Source organism: Ornithorhynchus anatinus, chromosome 4, assembly GCF_004115215.2.
Source record: "Ornithorhynchus anatinus isolate Pmale09 chromosome 4, mOrnAna1.pri.v4, whole genome shotgun sequence".
In the NCBI taxonomy this organism is placed as follows: Eukaryota; Metazoa; Chordata; class Mammalia; order Monotremata; family Ornithorhynchidae; genus Ornithorhynchus; species Ornithorhynchus anatinus.
The window spans coordinates 62,574,866-62,597,875 of record NC_041731.1 but is presented as its reverse complement, the minus strand read 5'-3'; the positions used below and the strand labels follow the sequence as shown (position 1 = coordinate 62,597,875).

The 23,010-nt window shown below is 42.2% G+C and overlaps 1 protein-coding gene across 1 annotated transcript in view; it reads left to right on the top strand.

Moving 5' to 3' along the window:
- The window catches only part of RGS22 (regulator of G protein signaling 22), a 130,100-nt gene that overhangs the window by 42,630 nt on the left and 64,460 nt on the right, over nt 1–23,010 (top strand). Inside the window, exons 10-14 of the mRNA XM_029064178.2 lie at nt 6,243–6,423; nt 6,626–6,765; nt 9,739–9,853; nt 11,331–11,456; nt 15,566–15,667. Coding sequence (XP_028920011.1) covers nt 6,243–6,423; nt 6,626–6,765; nt 9,739–9,853; nt 11,331–11,456; nt 15,566–15,667 — 664 coding nt within the window. The remainder of the gene's footprint in view (nt 1–6,242; nt 6,424–6,625; nt 6,766–9,738; nt 9,854–11,330; nt 11,457–15,565; nt 15,668–23,010) is intronic.

Sequence of the window (23,010 nt, the reverse complement as noted above, 5' to 3'; positions counted from 1 at the left end):
AATAATGATTATTATTGTTATTAAGAGCAAAGAGAATGAGGCACATTGAGTAGGTTTGTATTAGAGGCGCAAACATCACTGACAGGGATCGCTTTTCAAAGCATTAGTAGCTGCTTTTATAAGTATATGAACGTGAGTTGCTAATAAAATGTATTTCAGCACAGTAGTTTAACAGGCACTGTAGTTGAACTGTGAACTACTGGGGTGATTCCCCAAAGATGTTCAAGTGGTTTTTGTTTTCAGGTGGAACACCACAGCCAGTTCTGGTCCTTGCTCGGAGGGAGTCCATAATATAGTTGAAGAAGATACAGAGAAGGGCAACCAAAATGTACTTGGATCTGTGACCTTTGGACATTTGAAATTAACCCCCGCCCAACCCCACAGCACTTGTGTACATGCCTTTAAATTATGTGTTATAAATTAGTTACTCATATTAATGCCTGTCCCATTTCAAGTCAGCCAGTCATATTTATTGAGTGCTTTTTGTGTGGAGAGCACTGTACTAAGCGCTTGGGAGAATACTGCAACAATAAACAGACACATTCCCTACCCACAACGACTTCAGAGTCTAGAGACGAGGTTACACTCTAGACTGTAAACTCTCTGTGGGCAGGGAACGTGTCTGTTAATCGTGTCGTATTGTAGTCTCCCAAGCAGTTTGTACAGTGCTCTAAACATAGTGAGTGCTCCATAAATACCATTGATTGACTGATAGATTGATGAGGGGTGGGGAGTGGAGTATCTTCTAGGTGAGGAGATTAGGTCTAGACTGTGAGCCGGTTGTGGGCAGAGATAGTCTCTTTTTATTGCTGTATTGTACATTCCAAGCATATCGTACACTACTCTGCACACAGTAAGCACTCAATAAATACAATTAAATGAATGAGAAACCGATGAGATTAGTAAAAACAAAGGCTGAGAGGGGACGGGAATCAAAATCAGAAAGGATGTGAATGGGGCCAAAAAAAAAAATGATGGTTTATAACTAAACAAAAGGAAAGCCTTTTTTGCACACAGTAGGTCAAAAACATATGGAATGTGTTATCCCAGAAGTTTGTGGAAACAGAAAATATCCAGAAGGGGCTGGATGCATTCATGGATGAGAGGTGCATAATAGTTACCAGAGAGACAAATTAGGAATGCTAGCAGGCAAATTCAGGGATGTTAGAAGACTGGGTCGGGGTGGGAGGGCTAGTCTAACCTGACCCTGCAGGCTTGGATACTGCTTTAGGAAGGGGATTGAATTAGATTCATGGATATTAAGAATATTCTCTACTCTGTAAGTGTTCAGTAAATACCGTTGTTGATGATAATGAGAGGTTACATCTCTAACTATGAGGATAGTGTTAAACAAGGTAACACTTAGCATATTTTGGACACGTAATAAGGAAGACTAATTCCCTGGAGAAGACACTAATGCTAGGAAAAGTCCAGGGAAAACGTGGAAGAGGCAGACCAGCAGCTAGATGGAGAGAGACCATAACAACGATAACGGAAGAACCTTTAGAAAAGTTGTGGATTATGACAGAGGACAGGATGTTCTGGAGAAAGTATATCCGTGAAGTCGCTATGAATCGGAAGTGACTCGATGGCACTTAATAATAATAACTTCTCTAAGCATTGGGGAAGCAGCATGGTGTAATGAATAGAGCATGGGCCTGGGAGTCAGAAGGCCATGGGTTCTAATTCCGCTCCGCCACTTGTCTGCTGTGTGACCTTGGGCAAGTCACTTCACTTCTCTGAGCCTCAGTGATCTCGTCTGTAAAATGGGGATTGAGACTGAGCCCCATGTGGGACAGTGGACTGTGTCCAACCGGATTTGCTTGTATCCACCCCAGCGCTTAGTACAGTGCCTAGCACATAGTAAGTGCTTTACAAATGCCATAATTATTATTATTATTATTATTATTGTTATCATCCTTTGTTGCCTCTGTCAGGGACTGAACACTGGGCTGGATGGGTCATTTATCTTCAGGCTGTCATAATATCCCAGCTGGATTATTGTGTCAGCCTTCTCTCTGATCTCCCTTCCTCCTGCCTCTCCCCGCTCCAGTCTATTCTTCATTCCCCTGCCCGGATCATCTTCCTGCAGAAAAGCTCTGGGCATGTCACTCCCCTCCTTAAAAACCTCCAGTGGTTGCCTATCAACCTCCGCATGAAACAAAAACCTCTCACTCTGGGCTTCAAGGCTCTCCATCACCTTGCCCCCTCCTACCTCTCCTCCCTTCTCTCTTCCTACTGCCCACCCCGTAGGCTCCGCTCCTCTGCCGCTCACCTCCTCACTGTCCCCCGTTCACGCATGTCTATCTCGCTGTCGACCCCTGGGCCACGTCCTCCCGCTGTCCTGGAACGCTCTCCCTCCTCACCTCCGCCAAACTAACTCTCTTCCCCTCTTCAAAGCCCTACTGAGAGCTCACCTCCTCCAAGAGGCCTTCCCTGACTGAGCTTCCCCTTTTCCCTCTGCTCCCTCTGCTGCCTCTCTGCCCCACCTTCACCTCCCCTCAGCTAAGCCCCCTTTCCCCCCTTTCCCTCTGCTCCTCCCCCTCTCCCTTCCCCTCCCCTCAGCACTGTGCTCATTTGTATATATTTTTGTTATCCTATTTATTTTGTTAATGAGGTGTACATCCGCTTGATTCTATTTATTGTGATTAAGTTGTCTTGTTTTTGTCCATCTGTCTACCCCGATTAGACTGTAAGCCCGTCAGTGGGCAGGGATTGTCTCTATCTGTTGCCGTATTGTACATTCCAAGCACTTAGTACAATGCTCTGCACATAGTAAGCACTCAGTAAATACTATTGAATGAATGAATGAATCGTATTGTAGAAATCTCCTATTAGATGGAGCTCAGTTAATAATAATAATAATAATAATAATAATAATGTTGGTATTTGTTAAGCACTTACTATGGGCAGAGCGCTGTTCTAAGCGCTAGGGTAGATTAAGGGTCATCAGGTTGTCCCATGTGAGGCTCACAGTCTTCATTCCCATTGTCCAGATGAGGTCACTGAGGCATGGAGAAGTCAAGTGACTTGCCCACAGTCACACAGCTGACAAGTGGCGGAGCCGGGATTCGAACCCATGACCTCTGACTCCCAAGCCCAGGCTCTTTCCACTGAGCCACGCTGCTTCCCTCTCTGAGAGTCCTTCTCAGGGCCCTGGTAATCAGTTAGATATTTAGGGATGAGCATTAACTCTTTCACATTACTGAAGAACTGTTTGGTGCACTATTACCTACATTGGGCATATACTATTATTCATTCATTCAATCGTATTTATTGAGCACTTACTGTGTGCAGAGCACTATCCTAAGCATTTGGAAAATACAAAAAGCAATAAAGAGAGACAATCCCTATCCACCATGGGCTTACAGTCTAGAGGGTAGCACTATTACAGTGCTCTGAAAAGTCTGAAGTAATGAATGCTCTTTTTTAAAAATGATACTAAGTACTTGCTGTGTGCCAGGCACTCAATTAAGCGCTGGGTTAGGTGCAAGATCATCAGGTTGGACACAGTCGCTGTTCTTCATAGAACTCACAGTCTAAATTGGAGGGAAGAGGATTTAATCTCCATTTCACAGATGAAGTAACTGAGCTGAAGAGAAATTAAGCAACTTGCCCAGGGTCACACCTGGGCTTAGAACCCAGATCCTCTGACTCTCAGCTCTGTGCTCTTCCTCTGTGAACCGTGGATTCATTAATTCATTCAGGCTTAATAATTGAGCGCTTAGTGTATGCAGAGCACTGTACTAAGTGCTTTGGACAGTACAATGCAACAATAGACAGGCACAGATTGCCCCCGTGCCTCTGCATTCCAAGTTCTCACCCTCTCTCTACTGAGGCTAGTTTTAGCCCTGAAACAGCTGCCACTGTGGAAAACCTCTAGTGGCCTTTCTTCAAAACCCTGTTGAAGGCACATCTCCTCAAAGAGGCCTTTCCTGACTAGGTCTTCCTTTCTTCTTCTCCCACTCCCTTCTGCGCCATCCTTGCACTTGGATTTGCACTTTTATCCACCCCTCTCTCAGTTTCCAAAGCACTTATGTACATATCTGTTATTTATTTACGTTAATGTCTGTCCTTCTCTCTAAAACAAATAAAAACCCCTAAGTGCTCTGCACACAGGAAGCGCTCAATGAAAAAGATTGATTGATTTCCTGCCAATTTAAAGGGACTCTCCCTCCTAATGCTGAATCGACAGTGAACCTTGCCTGGCAATTATAAAGACTCTCCGTCATTGGCTATCCTAGCTCCAAAGTTTGGCTAACAATCAAATTTAAACAATCAAACAATCAGGCTCGTTGTGGAGAAGAATCATGTCTTCCAACTCTTTTATATTGTACTTTTTCAAGAGCTTAGTACAGTGCTCTGCACAGTGCTCAAGAACTATGATTGATAAGTGGGCCCCCTGGAAAGTGGTGACTTGGGGCAGATACCTAAATGCTAGATGCTAGATCTAGCTAGATGCTAAAGCTGCTTTGCCCACTAAATTCTTTTTATAGTGAGAACATGAGAAAACAGGGCCACGTGTTTTATAGTAGTAATAATAATTGTGGTATTTGTTAAGCACTTACTGTATGCCAAGCACTGTACTAAGCATCAGCTAGAAACAATGAAATTGGGTTGGACACAGTCCCTGTCCCACTTGGTGCTCTCAATGGTAATCCCCATTTTACAGATGAGGTAACTGAAGCCCAGAGAAGAGAAGTGTCTTGTCCAAGGCCACACAGGAGACAAGTGGCAGAGTGGGGATTAGAACCCGGTCCTTCTGACTCCCAGGCCCATGCTCTTGCCACTAGACCATGCTGCTACTTAAAACCTCACATGGTAGGGAAATTGGGATCTTCCCAGGTCCCTATCCGGGCTTGAGCTCATCGTGATACCTGTTGGGGGCTGATGAGACACTGCTGAACTGGATTGAGGTTGCTCTAAGATGGAAGCTGACTAAAGCTCACTTCAGGCAATTTTCCTTTTCCTCTCAGTTGTTCCTTGAACCCGGGAGCCCCTAGCATTGTGGCCATAGCACTGAACTGCAAGGAGGCTTCCCAAGTTTGGCCCTGGGGACTTTGTTCCAGTTCTAGGAGGGGAACTAGGACATTTCATTTCTTTTCCTTTTTTAAATGGTCTTTGTGAAGTGTTTACTATGTGCCAGGCACTGTACTAAGCGCTGGGGTAGAAACAAGGTTGGATACAGTCTATGTCCTACAATCTTAATTCCCATTTTACAAATGAGGTAACTGAGGCCCCCGAGAAGTGAAGTGACTTGTCCAAGGTCATACAGCAGACAAGTGGCAAAGTCCTTCCGACTCCCAGGTTTTTAATCCCAGCAGCAAAGTCCTCGTATAATTTTAGGCCTAAATGTTTTTGGAGTTCTAAAATATATTTTAAGGAAGTCTCTATTGCAGTAATAGAAACAGCCATGTAGCCATTAATAATAATTATAATGACAGTAATTACTGTTATGGTATTTGTTAAGCACTTACTATGTGGCAGGCACTGTACTAAGCCCTGGGGTGCATACCAGCAAGTCCAGTTGGACACAGTCCCTATCCCACATGGGACTCCCATTCTCCATTCACATTTTACAGATGAGGTAACTGAGGCCCTGAGAAGTGAAGTGACTTGCCCAAGGTCACGCAGCAGGCAAATGGCAAAGCTAGGATTAGAACCCATGACCTTCTTCCTTCCAGGCCTGTGCTCTATCCACTATGCCATGCTGCTTCTCTATTAGGCTAGAGTCAGGTCATGGGCTAATAGGAAATATAGTATTTAGCACTGTGCTTGTCCATTCTGTTCTTTTTGTTTAAGATTTTCGTGGGAATTTGGGTTTGGAGGGAATTGTGAGTGTGTCTGATTCAGTCTACTGCTTACTTTCCGTAAGTCTAGTTTCCTAACTAGATAATAACTATCCCTAGTTATTGGGATAGGAGGGCAGAAATGACTGAACTGGGGAAGGATGGTCCGCATAAATATGGTAGTCGCAGTAGGAAAGGGACTTAATGCATATTTTTGTATTTTGGTGAGGTGTACATCCCCTTGATTCTATTTATTGTGATTAAGTTATCTTGTTTTTTTTCCATCTGTCTCCCCCGATTAAACTGTAAGCCCGTCGATGGGCAGGGATTGTCTCTATCTGTTGCCGAATTGTACATTCCAAGCACTTAGTACAGTGCTCTGCACATAGTAAGCGCTCAATAAATACTATTGAATGAATGAATGGTGACCAAGGTTGCCTTTTATTCCTCCAGGGGTCCTAGATTTTGTGTGACACATTCAAATACCATAAAAAATGCAAGTTCTGGCCTGAGATTTTGGCACATGCAACAAGAGAGACCAAGAAAGGATGTTGATCCTTTCCCACAAATGGTGACCCTTTTACCACTAAGACCTAAGTCTTGCACCCCACGGAAAACGCCTTCTTATTCTCAGGTAGGTAGAGTGAAGACACTTTGAGTATATTCTTTTATGGCCAAATGAATGGTGAAATACTTTCGGTTTTCCCCACCTACCTTTACATTGTAAATTCCAGAGGATTTAATCTTTTATTTTGGAGGAGGGGAATGCTAGAGTTTCACCAAGGGTGAATTTTTATCTATTTTCCTGTTTCTCTATTTTTTTAATCCTTCATCAGAAGAATGAGTCCAGGTCACTGGAACTGTCTTCTAAACTGGACAAGAAATCTCGTAGAGTTAAAACGGCAACACAAAGAACAAGTCAAAGTCTCCCGGTTACTACTGGTCAAATAAAAAACTACGGAGCTGTCAGTAAGAGGTAGGTGTACTAGAAATACTTCCATAAACTTGTGTTTTATTAGGAAATTTGATTGTTAGCCAAAATTTGGTGTTAGGATAGCCAAGGATGGAGATACTTTACAATTGCCAGGTAAGATTCACTGTCGATTCAGTATTAGGAGGGAGAGTCCCTCTAAATTAGCAGGAAATGAATCAATCTTATTCATTGAGTGCTTACTGTATATAGAGCACTTAGGGTTTTTTTTGCTTGTTTGCTTGTTTTAATGGTACTTCCTGGCAGACACTATTCTAAGTGCTGAGGTAGATACAAGGTAATAAGGTTGTCCCACGTGGGGCTCACAGTCTTCATCCCATTTTCCAGATGAGGTAACTGAGGCACAGAGCAGTTAAGTGACTTGCCCTAGTTCACACAGCGGGCAAATGGTGGAGCTGGGATTAGAACCCGGTACTTCTGACTCCCAGCCCTGTGTTCTATCCATTAGGCCCTGCTGCTTCTCCACTGTACTAAGCACTTGAAAGGAGAGTAAAGGGCAACTCCTGCCTGTATCCTCTCTCTCACCAGGCTCAGAAGCACTCTTCTCAATAAACCTGCCAGAATTCATAAAGTGGAAGTGACTCAGTTTGGTCCCATTTCCTATTTGTGTCTCTTTCCCCATTTTTTATTTTCCGTCTACTTTCACTACCATAGTGGTGCAGGTGACCTGTCCTGTCCACCCACCATTCAGGAACAGACCCTTTAAGAATTCTTGCATCTTATTTTCTGCACATTCCCATACATACTCGTACACACCCTCTAGACTGTCAGCTCATTGTGGGCAGGGAATGTGTCTGTTTATTGTTATTTTGTGCTCTCCCAAGCGCTTAGTACGGTGCCCTGTGCACAGTAAGTGCTCAATAAATATGACTGAATGAATGAACATACAAATGCACCACATCACCCCTTCAGTCAGTCTGTGGTGTTTATTGAGCATTTATTGAACACTATACTAAACACTTGGAAGAGTACAGTACAACAGAGTTGGTAGGCATATTCCCGGCCCTCAAGCTTACAATCTAGAGGTGGGAGACAGACAATTCAATACATTGTGGATTTGTCCGTAAGTGCTGTGGGGTGAGGGTGGAGTCAATATCAAATACTTAGAGAACAGATCCCTTCCTCTCTGTGGATTTTTCCTTTTCCTCTAATTGAATACTGGCCCTCTCTGGGAGATATGTTCCTTGTGTTCTACTTGTTGTCATCAATAGAGCTTTCTTTACAAACATACACACACACACTCTCTTTTTCTCTCTCTCTCTCTTTCTCCATCAAGTCTCTCCCCCCTCCAGTCCTTACTTCATTCTGTTGCCTGGATCATTTGGCTAAAGCTCCATTCCGTGAGCATTTTCTCCACTTCCCAAAAACCACCAATGGTTGCTGTCACCAGTCGCCCAGGGTCGGGTTGGCAGATCGGCACGTCAAGAGTGAGAGACCGGAGTCAGGCTGAGCCATGCAAAATTTTTCCACATGGACAACTGAACTTCTCTTTCCCCAGGAATACACTTATTTTTAGTCATTCAATGTGGCAAAATGAACTTCCCTCTCTGGAGGATTACACTTATTTTAGTTTGGCGCCCTAAGAACGCTTCCCTTTTGAGAGGAATTCACTTATTCATTACTCGCGTGTGGTGTAGTACCTAGCTCCCTCCCACGAAAACTTCTCACTCAGAAGGAATTCCCTTACGCTTTACTCACACATGGTGAATCACCTAGCTCCCCACCCACGAACGCTTTCCACACAGGACTAATTCACTCATGCATTGCACTCATGTGGCAAAGCTCCTTAGCTTCCAGCCCCATTAGCGCTCAGCGGGACACTTCGCTATCCCACGGTCCCTCACTTGGTGCAGGCAAAGCAGACATCCCACGCTCTGGGCAGAGGTGACACGCAGCCGGCTCTGCTGCAAGTCTCCATCCTCTGCACAGGATGGAGGTGGCAGGTATTTATTACGTGTCCTTTTGGGCTGTTCGTGCTTCCAGATTCCACTTGTCCGATCTCCATCCGTGCCCCCTACGTCCCCTCCGCCTCACTTTATTTGAGGCAAGGGACATCTTCCGCATTCCTGGCCTGGGGTGTCTGAGGACTTCAGTCTCAGGAGCCGTGCCCCACCTGCAGTTCCGAGTTCCACTTTGCTAGTTCCACGTGATAGTGTTTTGTCCTTGAGATGGTGCCCTGGTTCACCATGGGGCAGTTAGCCATTCCTCTTTCATCAAGTAGAAAAGCCTGACTATTTGCTTTAAGCCTCTTACTTGTCCACTCTTTCTCTCACTACTCCCCAGCTTACACTCTTCATTCTTTCAGTCTAACCCCTTCCCTGTGTCTCTTTCAGGTCCTCCACCATACACCTCATGCTCCTTCCCTCCCTCCTCTTGGAATCCCCTCCCCCATCATTTAATTCCCATTTTACAGATAAGGAAACCAAGGCACAGAGAAATTAAGTGACTTGCTCAACATCACACAGCTGGCAATTAGCAAAGCAGAGGTTAGAACCCAGGTTTTTTTACTCCCAGGCTTGGGCCGGTTCCACTAGGCCATTGTACTACTTCTTTTGTGAAGTCAATATCTCCCTAGCAAGGACACAGAAATAAGCTCAGTATCTTCAACTTCACTAGAGAGAAACAAAGGTTCAATTAGTGACCTAGGAAGAATCCTAGGAAGAACGATAAATAGAATTTAGTTCTCTAGATTCTTATTTCAGAGGCATCGCCTCTAACAGCTATTAAGGAATTTGTTGGCCTGTTATCCTCAGTAAGTATGCTAAGTAAGTGGAATCTTTCTTAATAATCTTGCCAAACAGAAGGGAAAACCCCAATATTAACTTGAGTTACTTTTAATAGTAATCGATACCCAGAATGGGATATGTGATTTGAAAATTGCTCAAGTGTGCAGAGATGGAAAATAATGATGCATAGATGAAACTCAACTCATGAATTTTTGATTTCTTTATATTCTAGGTCAAGGTTCTTGTCAATAAGCAGCCAGGTTTCAAATTTATCATCTTTTACGGACATTTCTGAATGTTTGAAGCCCCAGTTAGATAGAAAATACACCTATACGGAAGAACCTACTGTAAGTAGTTTTTCAAAGACTGACTAACCTGACTTCTGAGTAGTTCAGCAGTTTATTCTGTGGAACTGATTGTAGGGAAGGGTCTCTTTATAACTAATGTAAGGCAATATCGTTTCTTACTATCCTGACAAAAAGAAAGTATGAAGAAAATGTTTTCCTGCTGCTTTCATTTTCAGTTATTCACTACTCCTGCTTCACTTGGTGGTGTGTTAATTACTGTTTCCAAAATATCCATGATCTCTGTTTTTGAATGTTTCACTTGATGCACACAGTAAGACTTCAGTGTTTTTTAACCAAGTCTTTGATAAATGAAGAAAAATAGCATAACATATGATGCCATACTTGGGGTTTTTCGGTTTCATAAAGTCAAAGGAGCTTTATTGCAAAAAATCGTGCCACCAAGGTTAGATGAATTGAATTCTCTAAGTTCTATAAGTCATTTGCACATTCCTCAGGTGTCCTGCTGTTTTATGGAAGGTTTGTTCTGGAAACAAACTGAAATGTTTTGGGCAAAAGTTTACTCAGTTGTTTTAATTAACTTTAGTTGAGCTGACATGTTTTCTTTTCCTTCAGATACAGACACACACACATAATATGTGTGTGTGTGTATATAAATAGGTAAATATATATATGCATTGATTGTGAGTACACAGTCATCTTAGTCTGAAGGAGGTAAGGAGAGGCAGTGATTTCCCCTTCTATATGTCACATCTCTACTTCTCCCAAAAGTGGCTTGTATTTCAGGAAACAAATAGCATAGTTGATGGTTCAGATTTCCAGCATTATGAGCTAAAGAGTCACATCTTAACCTTGTCAAAAAGAAGTAGAACTGTCCTTCGGTGCATCAAAGAGGGGCTCCTAGGGGTACCAGCTTTGCTGGCAAAAGAGCCTGTAAGCAAAGTTTTTAGGAGATGTCACATGACCCACATATACTGTGCAAGCCATGACATTTTTTGGAGGGATTATCTTGAAGGAGTCCCCTTTGGCTATTTAATTTTAAGGGTCATGACCAAGAGGCCCTGAAGCCAGTGTCTCCAAGCCTCCTCTTCCAGAAGGACAGTGGCTTTGAATACGGTAGAAGAATGAGGCTTAAGAAGGAGGGTAAGGAAGCTCAAGGGCCACCAACGGAGGTTTAAGGCCCTCCTGGAAAAAAAAAAGTTACATCATCATACCTGGAACAAAAATATGGGAGATTTGGGAGACCTTCCCTTCTTCAGTGTAAAGTTGCAATCAGATGGGTCCAAAATAGAATCAAGGTTGCTGCTACAATTGGCTTCATAAACCGATTTTGTGTGACAGTCCGATGCAAACATACTACATCAAATTACATCTGTGGTACAGAAACAAAGTATAATGGCCCAGAGGGAAAAGAGCTAAGCAGATTTCATCAAACCCTATTGATGCACACTTCTCGTCTAAAAAAATAATGAAACTGTAATGTTTCTGGATGTATAATTTGGCTATATTCTTCATCTAGGTTAAAGCAGATATAGACAGCAGTGCCTTGGGAGGATTTGAAATGGAAAGTTTGTTACAGTCTTTGTATGTGGAAAATAGAGCTGGATTCTTCTTCACACGGTTCTGCGAGCTGTCAGGGAACAAGGTAAAAAAAAATCTAGTTTGGGTTAATCTAGTCACATTTTATTAATGTGAAGCAATTTATGGGTGAATTCCTTTTGATGGTAGAACCCTGTCTAGTCCAGTCTACTCCAGGGATTGTGTGGAGTTTGATTTTTTTCCCTATCTGTTTAAAGGGAGTTTAAGTTTATGTTTATATGGCAAAAGTGCTGTAAATTAGAACATAGTGATTTTGCCCCTTCTAGACCACAGAACTAAGTTTACAACTCTTGAGAATGTGAGCAGTTTAAAAATCCTGTCATCTAATACACTTTCCTTTCTGTTTAGTCCCTCACTGGATCTTTAATATGCCAAAAAAAGTCCACTTAGGAAGAGAAACATATTTCTACTGAATTAATTGCATTTCTGTTAGATTATAAACTCCTCTTGCTAAATTGTAGGCTCCTTGAGGAGTGTAACTCTGTTATACTCTTCCAAGTGTTTAGTTCAATGCTTTGCACAAGTAGTCGTCAGTGTGGCTTAGCAGAAAGATCCCAGTCCTGGGAGTCAGGGGACCTGGGGTCTAAAACCAGCTCTGCCAGTTGCCTGCTGTGTGACCACCTGCAAGTCACTTTAACCTCTCAGTGCCTCAAATTTCCTCTTCTATAAAATGGAGATTCAATACTTGTTCTCTCTCCTAATTAGGCTGTGAGCCCCATGTGGGGCAGGAGCTGTGACTGATCTATCTTATATCTACCCCAGGACTTAGTACAATTCTTGGCACATTGTTCTTATAATTATTATCAAGTACTTTTGATTGATCCCTCTCCAGTGATCCCTTACTCTCTTTCTACAAATACACTCAAGACTTCCCATACTGAAAAAGCCCTCTCTTGACCCAAAGCCTCTTCCAGCTATTGCCCCATTTCCCTGCTCACATTCTCATCTAAACAAAATGCAGAATGCTTTATTGAAGGCGCATCTCCTCCAAGAGGCCTTTCCAGACTAAGCCCCACTTTTCCCCATCTCCCACTCCCTTCTACATCGCCCTGACTTGCTCCTTTTGTTCTTCTCCCATCCCAGCCCCCCAGCACATATGTACCTATCTACCATTTTATTTACTTGTATTGATGTAAGTCTACCCCAGCTCTAGACTGTAAGCTCAATGTGGGCAAGGACTGTCACTGTTTATTGTTGTATTGTACTTTCCCAAGCACTTAGTACTTTGCTCTGCACAGTAAGCACTCAGTGAATATGATTGAATGAATGAATGAATAAAAGAATGAGTCTGGTATACTCATCACTGTCATTTTCTCTCTGTTTGACCTCCTGCAATGATGTTTTGACCCCTTCGCTCCACCAAGCCTTCACTCTCTAAGATAACCAGATCTTCCCTATAGTTAAATCCAGAGAGTTGTACTCCATCCCGACCCTCCTCCACCTCTCAGTTGCTTTCTCACTTACACCCTGGACCACTCCTCCTTGAAACACAAGTCTCAATTTTTCTGACCCAGTATTAATCGATTTATTCAGCTGTTTACAGAGTACTGTACTAAGCATTTGGGAGAGTATAGTAAAACAGAGTTGATAGAAGTGATCCATACCCTATAAGGAGCTTACAGTCTACAGGGGGGGACAGACACTGAAATAGATTAGGGATAGGGGAAGTAGTAGAGGATAAGAAAGTTATTCAGTCGTATTTATTGAGAGTTTATTGCGTGCAGAGCACTGTACTAAGTGCTTCCTACTATTACTTAGACCGCTTCTTCTCAGTTTTTTCCCTTGTCACTTTGGGCATTCTGCACAGCTCTCTTCTTGATCCCCTTACTCACTTCTCAGGGAGCTGGTAAAATGGTTTCAGCTACCATCTCTCTGCAGATGACTACCACATCTATCACTGACCTCTCATCTGAACTACAGTCCTGCATTCCGGCCTTCAGTGTGTTGCAACTTAGATGTTCTGCTGGTACCATAAACTCAATATTTCTAAAACAGAAATATTCATTTTTTCCCCCCTAAAACCACTTGCTTTCCTTACTCTCCCCTCTCAGTCAATAGCACCCATCCTCTCTGCCTTTCAAATCTCATTGTCCATTTACTGCCAAATCATTCCAAATCTTTCTATACTACATCCCAGATACAATTCTTCCTCTACCCGAAACAGCTTCCCCGACACATTGCGGTTAGACTATTGCATCAGCCTCCTCACTGGTTTCCTGCTTCCAGTCTCTCCCCTCTCCAATCTACGCTACACACTGCTGCAAGAATTGTCTTTCTTGAACTGTCGCTTGGTCCACATCTCTCCTCTCCTCGAAACGTCACTCCTCAGTCCACGTTTCGCCTCCCCTCAAAACCCTTTAATGACCCTTCCTCTACATTGAAAAAATCCTCTCAATTAGGTTCAAGGCTCTCCACCAAGTCTCTCCCCTTTGTCTATGAGAAGCAGCGTGGCTCAGTGGAAAGAGCACGGGCTTGGGAGTCAGAGGTCATGGGTTTGAATCCCTGCTCCGCCGCTTGTCAGCTGTGTGACTGTGGGCAAGGCATTTAACTTCTCTGTGCCTCATTTACCTCATCTGTAAAATGGGGATTAAGACTGTGAGCCTCATGGGGGACAACCTGATTACCCTGTATCTACCCCAGCGCTTAGAACAGTGCTCTGCACATAGTAAGTGCTTAACAAATACCAACATTAATTAATTAATTATGTGCTCTCTTCATCCACTACTCCCTAATTTGTTCTCTTTGTTTCATCCAAGTTAGCCTTCTAATGGAACCTCACTCTTAACTCTTCTGCCTCCATCTCCTTGCTCATGTCATTTCCCTGATTTGAATCTCCCTCCCTCCCAGATCCAACAGACATCAGCTTTTCGCACATTCTAAACCCTCCTAAAATCCCACCTCCTCCATCAAGCCTTCCCCAGTGAGTTCCTTACACACTAATTCATTTAAGCCCATCAGCCATTTCTAGCATTTTTTAAATGGTATTTGTTAAATGCTTACTATGTGCCAAGCACTGCACTACATGCTGGGTTAGATATTAGCTTATCAAGTTGGAAGCACTGCCTGTCCCACATGGTGCTCACAGGCTTAATCCCCATTTTACAGATGAGGAAACCGAGGCACAGAGAATTTAAGTGGCTTGCTCCAGGTCACACAGTGTTTATACAGTGAATCGATTTATACTCAGCCTCAACTCTTTTGTATATATGGTTATTCATTTGCACATTTAATTATTTGCTTTGTAAATATTTTTACATCTGTTTCCCCCTTTATAGCGTAAGATCTTAGAGGGCAGGAAATGTGTCCATAGTCCAAGTCCACAGTATAGTGCATTGTATTTAATTGGCACTCAATGTGTTCTGTTACTGGTTACTACTTTTGATAACTTTTTAAAACGAAAATAATTTATTTTTGCATACTTTCTTCGTAGAACCCTACCAAAATAATTTAGCTTAAAATTTTCAAATCCGTTCACATTTAACCAAAAGTATTTCAAATATTTCGGAAAACTTTACGTAATGGAAAACACTGTCTTGTAAATAACACTTCAGGAAATGCTATATTTTCATCCCATAGAATTAATATTCACTGCTTGTACTTACTTTACTTTGCTTCCAACAAGCTAAAAGATTCATTAGCATTTTTAAAGTTCAAGTTCTTGAGTTCTTGACTGCTACAGTTCCTTTTCATTAATGTTAAACCTTAAGAGTGCCATTATTTTCTGATCAGCTTTTAGAGTCTGCCTCTTCAAGACTTACAATAAAGCTTAATGTTGCTGAAGTGAAAAACATTAGAATAGAATTTAAACATGATGCAAGTTTACATGTGCGATATCAGAATGCATTGTGTTTTTGAATGCTTTCAGTTTTGACTTTCAGCCATGGAAATGTGGTTATTCTCCATATGTTCACTAGAACTCTATTTTAAAGGCCAATTATTCATCGTGTCCAAAAATATAGTGTTCCAATGACAATACCACTAAATATTTTGTCCTGTTGCCAGTACATGATAGAGGATTAAAACCATCTTAAATTAAGCCTGATTTATGATGACCCCAAGGAGTTGAACGATTACTTGCATTGGAAATCAGTGCATTATAAAGCCTTGATAATTGGGAGGTTTCACTGTAATTTATGTATTTTTTTCCATCTGTAGTTATGGAAGAACAGTGCGTACTTCTGGTTTGACCTGCAGGCTTATCATCAGCTTTTCTACCAAGAAACCCTCCAGCCTTTTAAAGCATGCAAGCAAGCCCAAGTAAGTAGTTAATTAAAGTAAATACTGCATTTTCTAAGTGCATGCAGTTTGAGAACATAGACATGGGAAAGTCTGTCCACCTTGAAACAAAAGAAATCTGAGAACGCAGGCATAAAAACAGCTTTTAAATTGTTCCCATGGGATTATCATATTTAAATATTAAGCAATGCTTTGCCCCATAAATTCTTAGAATTATGGGTTTAATCCCTTGGTTTATTCATTCCACAGAGTTTATTGTTTTATTTGGTTTGCCTTCACTTTCCTCCGTTTCCAATGAGTGATTTCCATTGCCCCTCTTTCCTCCTTACCTCATCCCCATACCTTTTCTGGTTCATGGCTGATGTTTTCCATGAGAGCTTGGAACTGGTTTTTAAAAAGAAGTTTAGAGTATGTGGCAGCCTAGGGCACAGGGCACTGGTGATCTGGGGTAGGGGGTGGTGTCTCTGAATCATCAGGGGAAAATTGCTCCTGGGTCACAAGTCTGTTTATTTGGCCTCTTGATCAGTTTACAGAAGGGACCTAATGTGTGATTTAATGTCTATCCTCAGGTTGAGTGTGGGTTTCTTCAGTTTTTATGCTAAAGGCCATATAAGGCAGACATTGGCCTGGTGGAAAGAGACCGGGCCTGGGAGTCAGAGGGCCTCAATTCTAATCCCGTCTCTGCCACTTACTGCTGTGTGACCTTGAACAAGTCACTTAACTTCTCTGTACCTCAGTTCCCTCATTTGTAAAATGGGGATTCAATATCTTTTCTCCCTCCTACTTAGATTGTGAGTCCTGCATGGCACGGGGACTGTGACTAGCCCGATTATCCTGTATCTTCACTAGGGCTTAGAACAGTGCTTGACACATAGTGAGTGATTAGCAAATACCACAATTATTATTATTATTGTTAGGACCAGAGAACTTGGAAAGGAAGTCTCTTGGCCACCTGGAAGTTACTGAAGAGGGAAGAAACGAGTGTTTCAAGGGCTAGGGGCAATTGGGGGTTGATGGGAAGTTGGAGAGAGGTTAGCAGGCTGAGGGAGAGGATGTTTTTTTCTTGGGGGAGAGTAGGATTCTGAAGAAGTCTGGTTATTTTTTTAATATGGTATTTGTTAAGCACTTACTATCAGTCAAACACAGTTCTAAGCTCTGGGGTGGATACAAGTTAATTAGGTTGGACACAATCTCTGTCTCTCATGGGGCTCACGCTCTAAGTAGGAGATAGAACAGGAGAACTGAGGCATAGAGAAGATAAGTGATTTCCCCAAGGTCACAGCTAGCCATGGGCAGAGCTGGGATTAGAACCCAGGTGCTCTGACTTGCAGGCCCCTGCTCTTTCCGTTAGTCTGTGCAGCTTTTCTGCTCTTTTCTCTTTTGTCCAGGGGCCTCTGTTGATACATAGTCTTTGAAGTGAGAGTCTCTAAACCACACACATTTTAAATGCAAGTTGACTGGACCCATTATTCAAGAACCCCTGTAAATGTGCCCTTTATTTGGGAATGTATTCAGTCTCAGGAGCCATTCACTAGATCTAGATCATTGGTGTAGAGCTGAGCAAAGTGGGTACCATTCATTCAGCCGTATTTATTGAGTGCTTACTGTGTGCAGAACACTGTACTAAGCACTTGGGAGAGTACAATATAACAATAACAGACACAGCCCCTGCCGACAATGAGCTTACAGTCTAGAGGGAGCTTTGATGCCTTGCCATCACTATCAGCCTCCAAGAAAATTCCTCCTAGGTCCTACAGCAAGTAAATGAGAGCCAGGATAGAAGCTGGTTCTGGCTTCGCCTAGAATTTGTGGACTTGAGGAGATTGGAAAGGAGGAAAAAGAGAAATAGAAAAGCAAGCAAATTAAATGAATTCATTCAATTCATTCAATCATATTTATTGAATGCTTACTGTGTGCATAGCACAGTACTAAGCACTTGGGGGAGTACTGTATAACAACAAATAGACACATTCTTGCCCACAACGAGCTCACCATCCAGAGGGGGAGACAGATAAATAAATTACAGATGTGTACTTATATGAGGTGGGAATGGGAAGGAGGATGATGGAGCAAGTAAGAGCTTAGTCAGGGAAGGCTTCTTGGAGGAGATGTGCCTTCAATAAGGTTTTGAAGTGGAGAAGAGGAATTATCTGTCTGATATGAGAAGGGAGGGAGTTTCAGGGCAGAAGTAGGATGTGGGCAAGAGGTCGGTGGCGAGACAGATGAGATGGAGGTATAGTGAAAAGATTAGCATTAAATCTGCCTTTAGATTTATATCACAAGTCTGCTGTTTAGCCCTTGATTGCTTTGGGTGTCTTAAGTCATACTGTCAAGTAAAACTGATACTAGCTAAATGTCAGAATAAATTTATCGATGCCAGTATTATTTCCCGTCTAGACCGTAAGCTTGTTATGGCCAAGGAACATGTGTGTTTATCCTGTGGTATTGTAATCTCCCAAGTGCTTAGTAGAGCACTCTGCTCATAGTAAATACTAAATAAATACAATTGATTGACTGATTGTTGTATTATACTCTACCAAGCATTTAGTGCAGTTCTCTGCACAGAGTAAACTATCAATAAATACAATTGACATATATATGTCTATATATATGTATATATATACTGTAGTCATAGATTATGACTATATTCTACAGAATATCTGTCTGAAAAAGATGATGGTGAAATTCACCTACATTGAGATTTTCAAGATCCACTTATTTCATTGCATTATTTGCAGAATTTATTCTCCCACTTAAGAGAGAAAATAGCTAAAGCTGTTCATATCAATTTGGAAAATATATCACTCAAATTAAATTCTTTCCCCAGGGTCTCCCTGCAGAAAACTTTTTCCCAAGGTTTTACTTTCATTCTCCTCTCTGCATATAGATGGCATGTTGTGGTTGTTAGGTGATGGCTTGAGAAACATAAAGTATATGAGGTGGGATGATATCTGCTTACCTATCCAAGGGTTGGCTGCTAAAATAAAAGAGAGAGTGGACTGGGGAAGCCATGGAAATCTAGAAAGAAATGTGAGATTCGATTTGTGCCAGAATTCAAATGTTTTTTCTTCTTCTTTTTTATGGTACTTGTACTATGCACTGGGGTCGATACAAGCTAATCAGGTGGGAAACAGCCCATGTCCCACATAATAATAATAACTGTGGTACTTTTTAAGTGCTTACTTTGTGCTAGGCACTATACTAAGCACTGGGGTAGATACAAGCTAATGAGGTTGGACATAGTCCCTAACCCACATGGGGCTCACAGTCTTAATCCTCGTTTTATAGATGAGGTAACAGAGGGTTGGAAAAGTGAAGTGTCTTGCCCAGAGTCACACATCAGACAAGTGACAGAGCTAGGATTAGAACACTGTTCCTTCTGACTCCCGGGCCTGTGCTCTAGAGAAACAGCGTGGTTCAGTGGAAAGAGCCTGGGCTTGGGAATCAGAGGTCATGGGTTCTAATCCCATTCCGCTGCTTGCCAGCTGTGTGACTTTGGGCAAGTCACTTCACTTCTCTGTGCCTCAGTTCCCTCATCTGGAAAATGGGGATTAAAACTGTGAGCCCCATGTGGGACAACCTGATGACCTTGTTTACCCCCAGCACTTAAAACAGTGCTTTGCACCTAGTAAGCGCTTAACAAATACCACCGTTGATACACTGGGCCAAGCTGTTTCACATCCCTTTAATTATCTATCGCCTTTTTTTCATTACATTGTTTAATTGTATTTCATTGGGTTTTTTTCTTTTCATTGTCATTTGATGAAATAACTGTGTTCCCGCTTTTCCCATTTCCATGGCTTTTCTAGCTAATTTTTGTATACATAGCATCAAATTTTGTGCTTAGAGCTCCAACTAAAATACATGTAGGTGGATCTGTCATTCTTAGATTTGTAGATCTGTGATACCTGTGGGTCCATCTAAAATTAAACTTTTCAAGTGTGATTGACTACTGAGTGGATTTAAATCAACTCATCCTCTGGAATGCCTTCTGTAGCACTGCAGATACCTGTGATTGTACTGCCTGCCCCTGGTGGAGAAGCAGTGTGGCCTACTGGAAAGAGCACAGACCTGGGAGTCAGAAGGACCTGGGTTCTAATCCTGGCTCCACCACTTGTCTGCCGTGTGACCTTGGGCAAGTCACTTCACTTTTCTGTGCCTCAGTTTTCTCATCTGAAAAATGGAAATTAAGACTGTGAGTCCTATGTGGGACAGGGATTATGTCCAATCTTGTATCTACCCTAGACCTTAGAAGAGTACCTGGAACATAGTAGATGCTTAACAAATACCACGATCATTATTATAATTATTGTTATTGAGAAGCAGCGTGGCTCAGTGGAAAGAGCACGGGCTTTGGAGTCAGGGCTCATGAGTTCGAATCCCAGCTCTGCCACTTGTCGGCTGTGTGACTGTGGGTGAGTCACTTAACTTCTCTGTGCCTCAGTTCCCCCATCTGTAAAATGGAGATTAAGACTGTGAGCCCCACGTGGGACAACCTGATTCCCCTATGTCTACCCCAGCGCTTAGAACAGTGCTCGGCACATAGTAAGCGCTTAACAAATACCAACATTATTATTATTATTTAACTCCACTCTGAGTTGACTCCAGTGGGCTCCAGAACTAATCAGTTTCTTCTTGGTCAGTGCACTAGTGCTTTGGAATGTCGGAGGATGCTGAAACATTGTCAGGAAACCATTCCAATCCATCTATAATGTTGAACCTGTATTTTGTGCAGAACACTGTGCCATGCGTTTGGGAAAATACAGTAGAATTAGAAGACCTGTTTTCGGCCCGTAAAGATCTCTTCGGTGGTTTCTGAAAGCTGTCATTTTGTCAGCCACTGAGTCAGTGATACCTGAAGTGTTTTCATCAATGAAAATTTGAACAGATTTAGTCAAAATTTGATTTTTGAAATGGAATGAGCATATTGCGGTAAATAAAGCCCGAAACAAGTTGAGTCTTAGAGAAGCAGCCTCGCTCAGTGCTCGCTGCTGGAGTAAGCTTCACAAATATAGGACAAAACGAAGAGTATGTTCCCTGTCAGGAAAGGGCACAATGAAAACATATCACTTCCCCTGTGTGGTCTTGCTTCTACTTAATCCTGCAGTTATCGGAAGGTGGGTCAGCAAATGGATAATGGAAACGGGCGGCATCTTTCCCCTAGCCCGAGAGCTTGGCAGCTAAATGCCTATCCTCCAGGAGAGAAGGATATGTCCCCACCTTGTCCCTTGCTTCATGCAGTTTTTCAGAGAACTGCAACATTCTGAAAAAGAAAAGTCCTAAGTGGCATGTGGTGCCCACATTCCTAATTCTGCATGGTCTCTACAGTGTGTTCTTCAGTGAGGTCTGGGCTGATCTGAGGTAACCGAAACACTGGGGCTTATAAACCGTACCCTTGGGAAAACTGTTTTTACGGCACAAAAGGCTTGTTGTTGGGAGATTTTTGCCGATAACCATTCCGATGTTTTTTCCTTCCCTCATTCCCCATCTATTACCCTGGCTGTTCAGTTCTTCTCTGTCCTTGGTATTTACAGCATTAAATACTTCAGGGTGGTCCTGACATTTTCTTCAAAGTGGTATGAGCTAAGTGCTCTTTCATGGGATGGCGTTGTATGTTCAGGTGCATTCACAGAGCTCATTATATTCCACTAGAGCACCAATGCTAACGCTCAAGCTTTTAAGATGAATGAGCAGGGATGGGGGTGAATTTAACCCTATGATTCATTTAAGAATGAGTTGACATTACAGCTGCTATTTCTGTGGTACATTTAGATTACCTTTTCATAATTTACTTGGGAATAGAGGGCCTGTGCTAGTGCGACATATTTGAATTTCACAATCTATATCGATATATCGATATAGATCTATATCCACTAATTCACTAATATATATATATCTATATATATATATATATCTCCTTTACACTGGAACAAGATGCCAATAGTGGTGAAATTCATCTCTGGATGTGTGTGATTGAAAAGGCCACTGTGAGACCTACAGTCTCAACTGGAGCAGCAGCATGGCCTAGTGGATAGAGCATGGGTCTGGAAGTCAGAGGACCCGATTCTAATCCCCTCCTCTGCCACTTGTCTGCTGTGTGACCTTGTGCAAGTCACTTAACTTCTCTGTGCCTCAGCTATCTCATCTGTAAAATGGGGATTAATACTATGAGCCCCATGTGGGATGTGGGACAGGGACTGTGTCCAGCCTGATTATCTTGTATCTACCTCAGCACTTTGTACAATGCCTGGCACATAGTAAACACATTACAAATATTATATATATACATAAATGCACACATATTAAATATATGAATATATATAAACCTGTATGAATTACTAAGTACATTAATACATTATTAAATATGTATTAAGCACAAAGGCAACTGTATTGTACACCCCACAAAACCTGACCCTTACTGTGTTCCTTGCTTGTTTTTTGCAGCATCTGGCACTATTTTTATTTTTACCTCAATCTACCATTGGCATTTATTGAGCTCAGAGCACTGTACGAAGCACTTGAAGGAGTACGCTACCGAAGAATTAGCAAAAACATTCCCTGTCCACCTCCTGTCTCACCCTCCTTAGATTTGAAATCTAAACTTCCTCAAGATACATTTTGAATTGACTAGTAGTTAAGGCGCAGAGCTTCAAGTCATCTTTAATAGGTGATTGCTGAGGATAGTCAACAGGACTTTTTGTATATTTCTGGGTTTCTTTTCTATTTTCTTTTTCTCTGAGTAAGATGGTTTCAGGAAGACTCACTGCAATAACCTTCCCTTTGGTAATAGTCAACCTAGGTCTTGAAGCAGTGTGGGTCAGTGGGTAGAGCATGGGCCTGGGAGTCAGAAGGACCTGGGTTCTAATCCCTGATCTGCCACATGACTGCTTTGTGACCTTGGGCAGGTCACTTAGCTTCTCTGGGCCTCAGTTATTTCATCTGTAAAATGGGGATAAAGACTGTGAGCCCAGTGTGGGTTCACATTGAACTATTGAACTATGTCCAATCTGATTAGCTTGTATCCATCACAGCGCTTAGTAGAGTGCTTGGCACATAGTAAAAGCAGAACAAATATCATAAAAAAGGTTTTTTGCTCTGACCCCTGTTTCTATAGGGCTATACCTACAACTCCCCCAAATAATGTACAGAGCCTGGCACATAGTAAGCATGTAACAAATACCATAATATAATAATAACAATAGTGGGGGTTTTATGGTATTTGTAAGTGCTTAATATGTGCCAAGCACTATTCTAATCTTTGGGATAGATATGAGATAATCAGGTTGGACACAGCCTCTGTCCAACATAGCGTTCACAGAGGAACTGAATCACAGAGAATAATAATAATAATAATGTTGGTATTT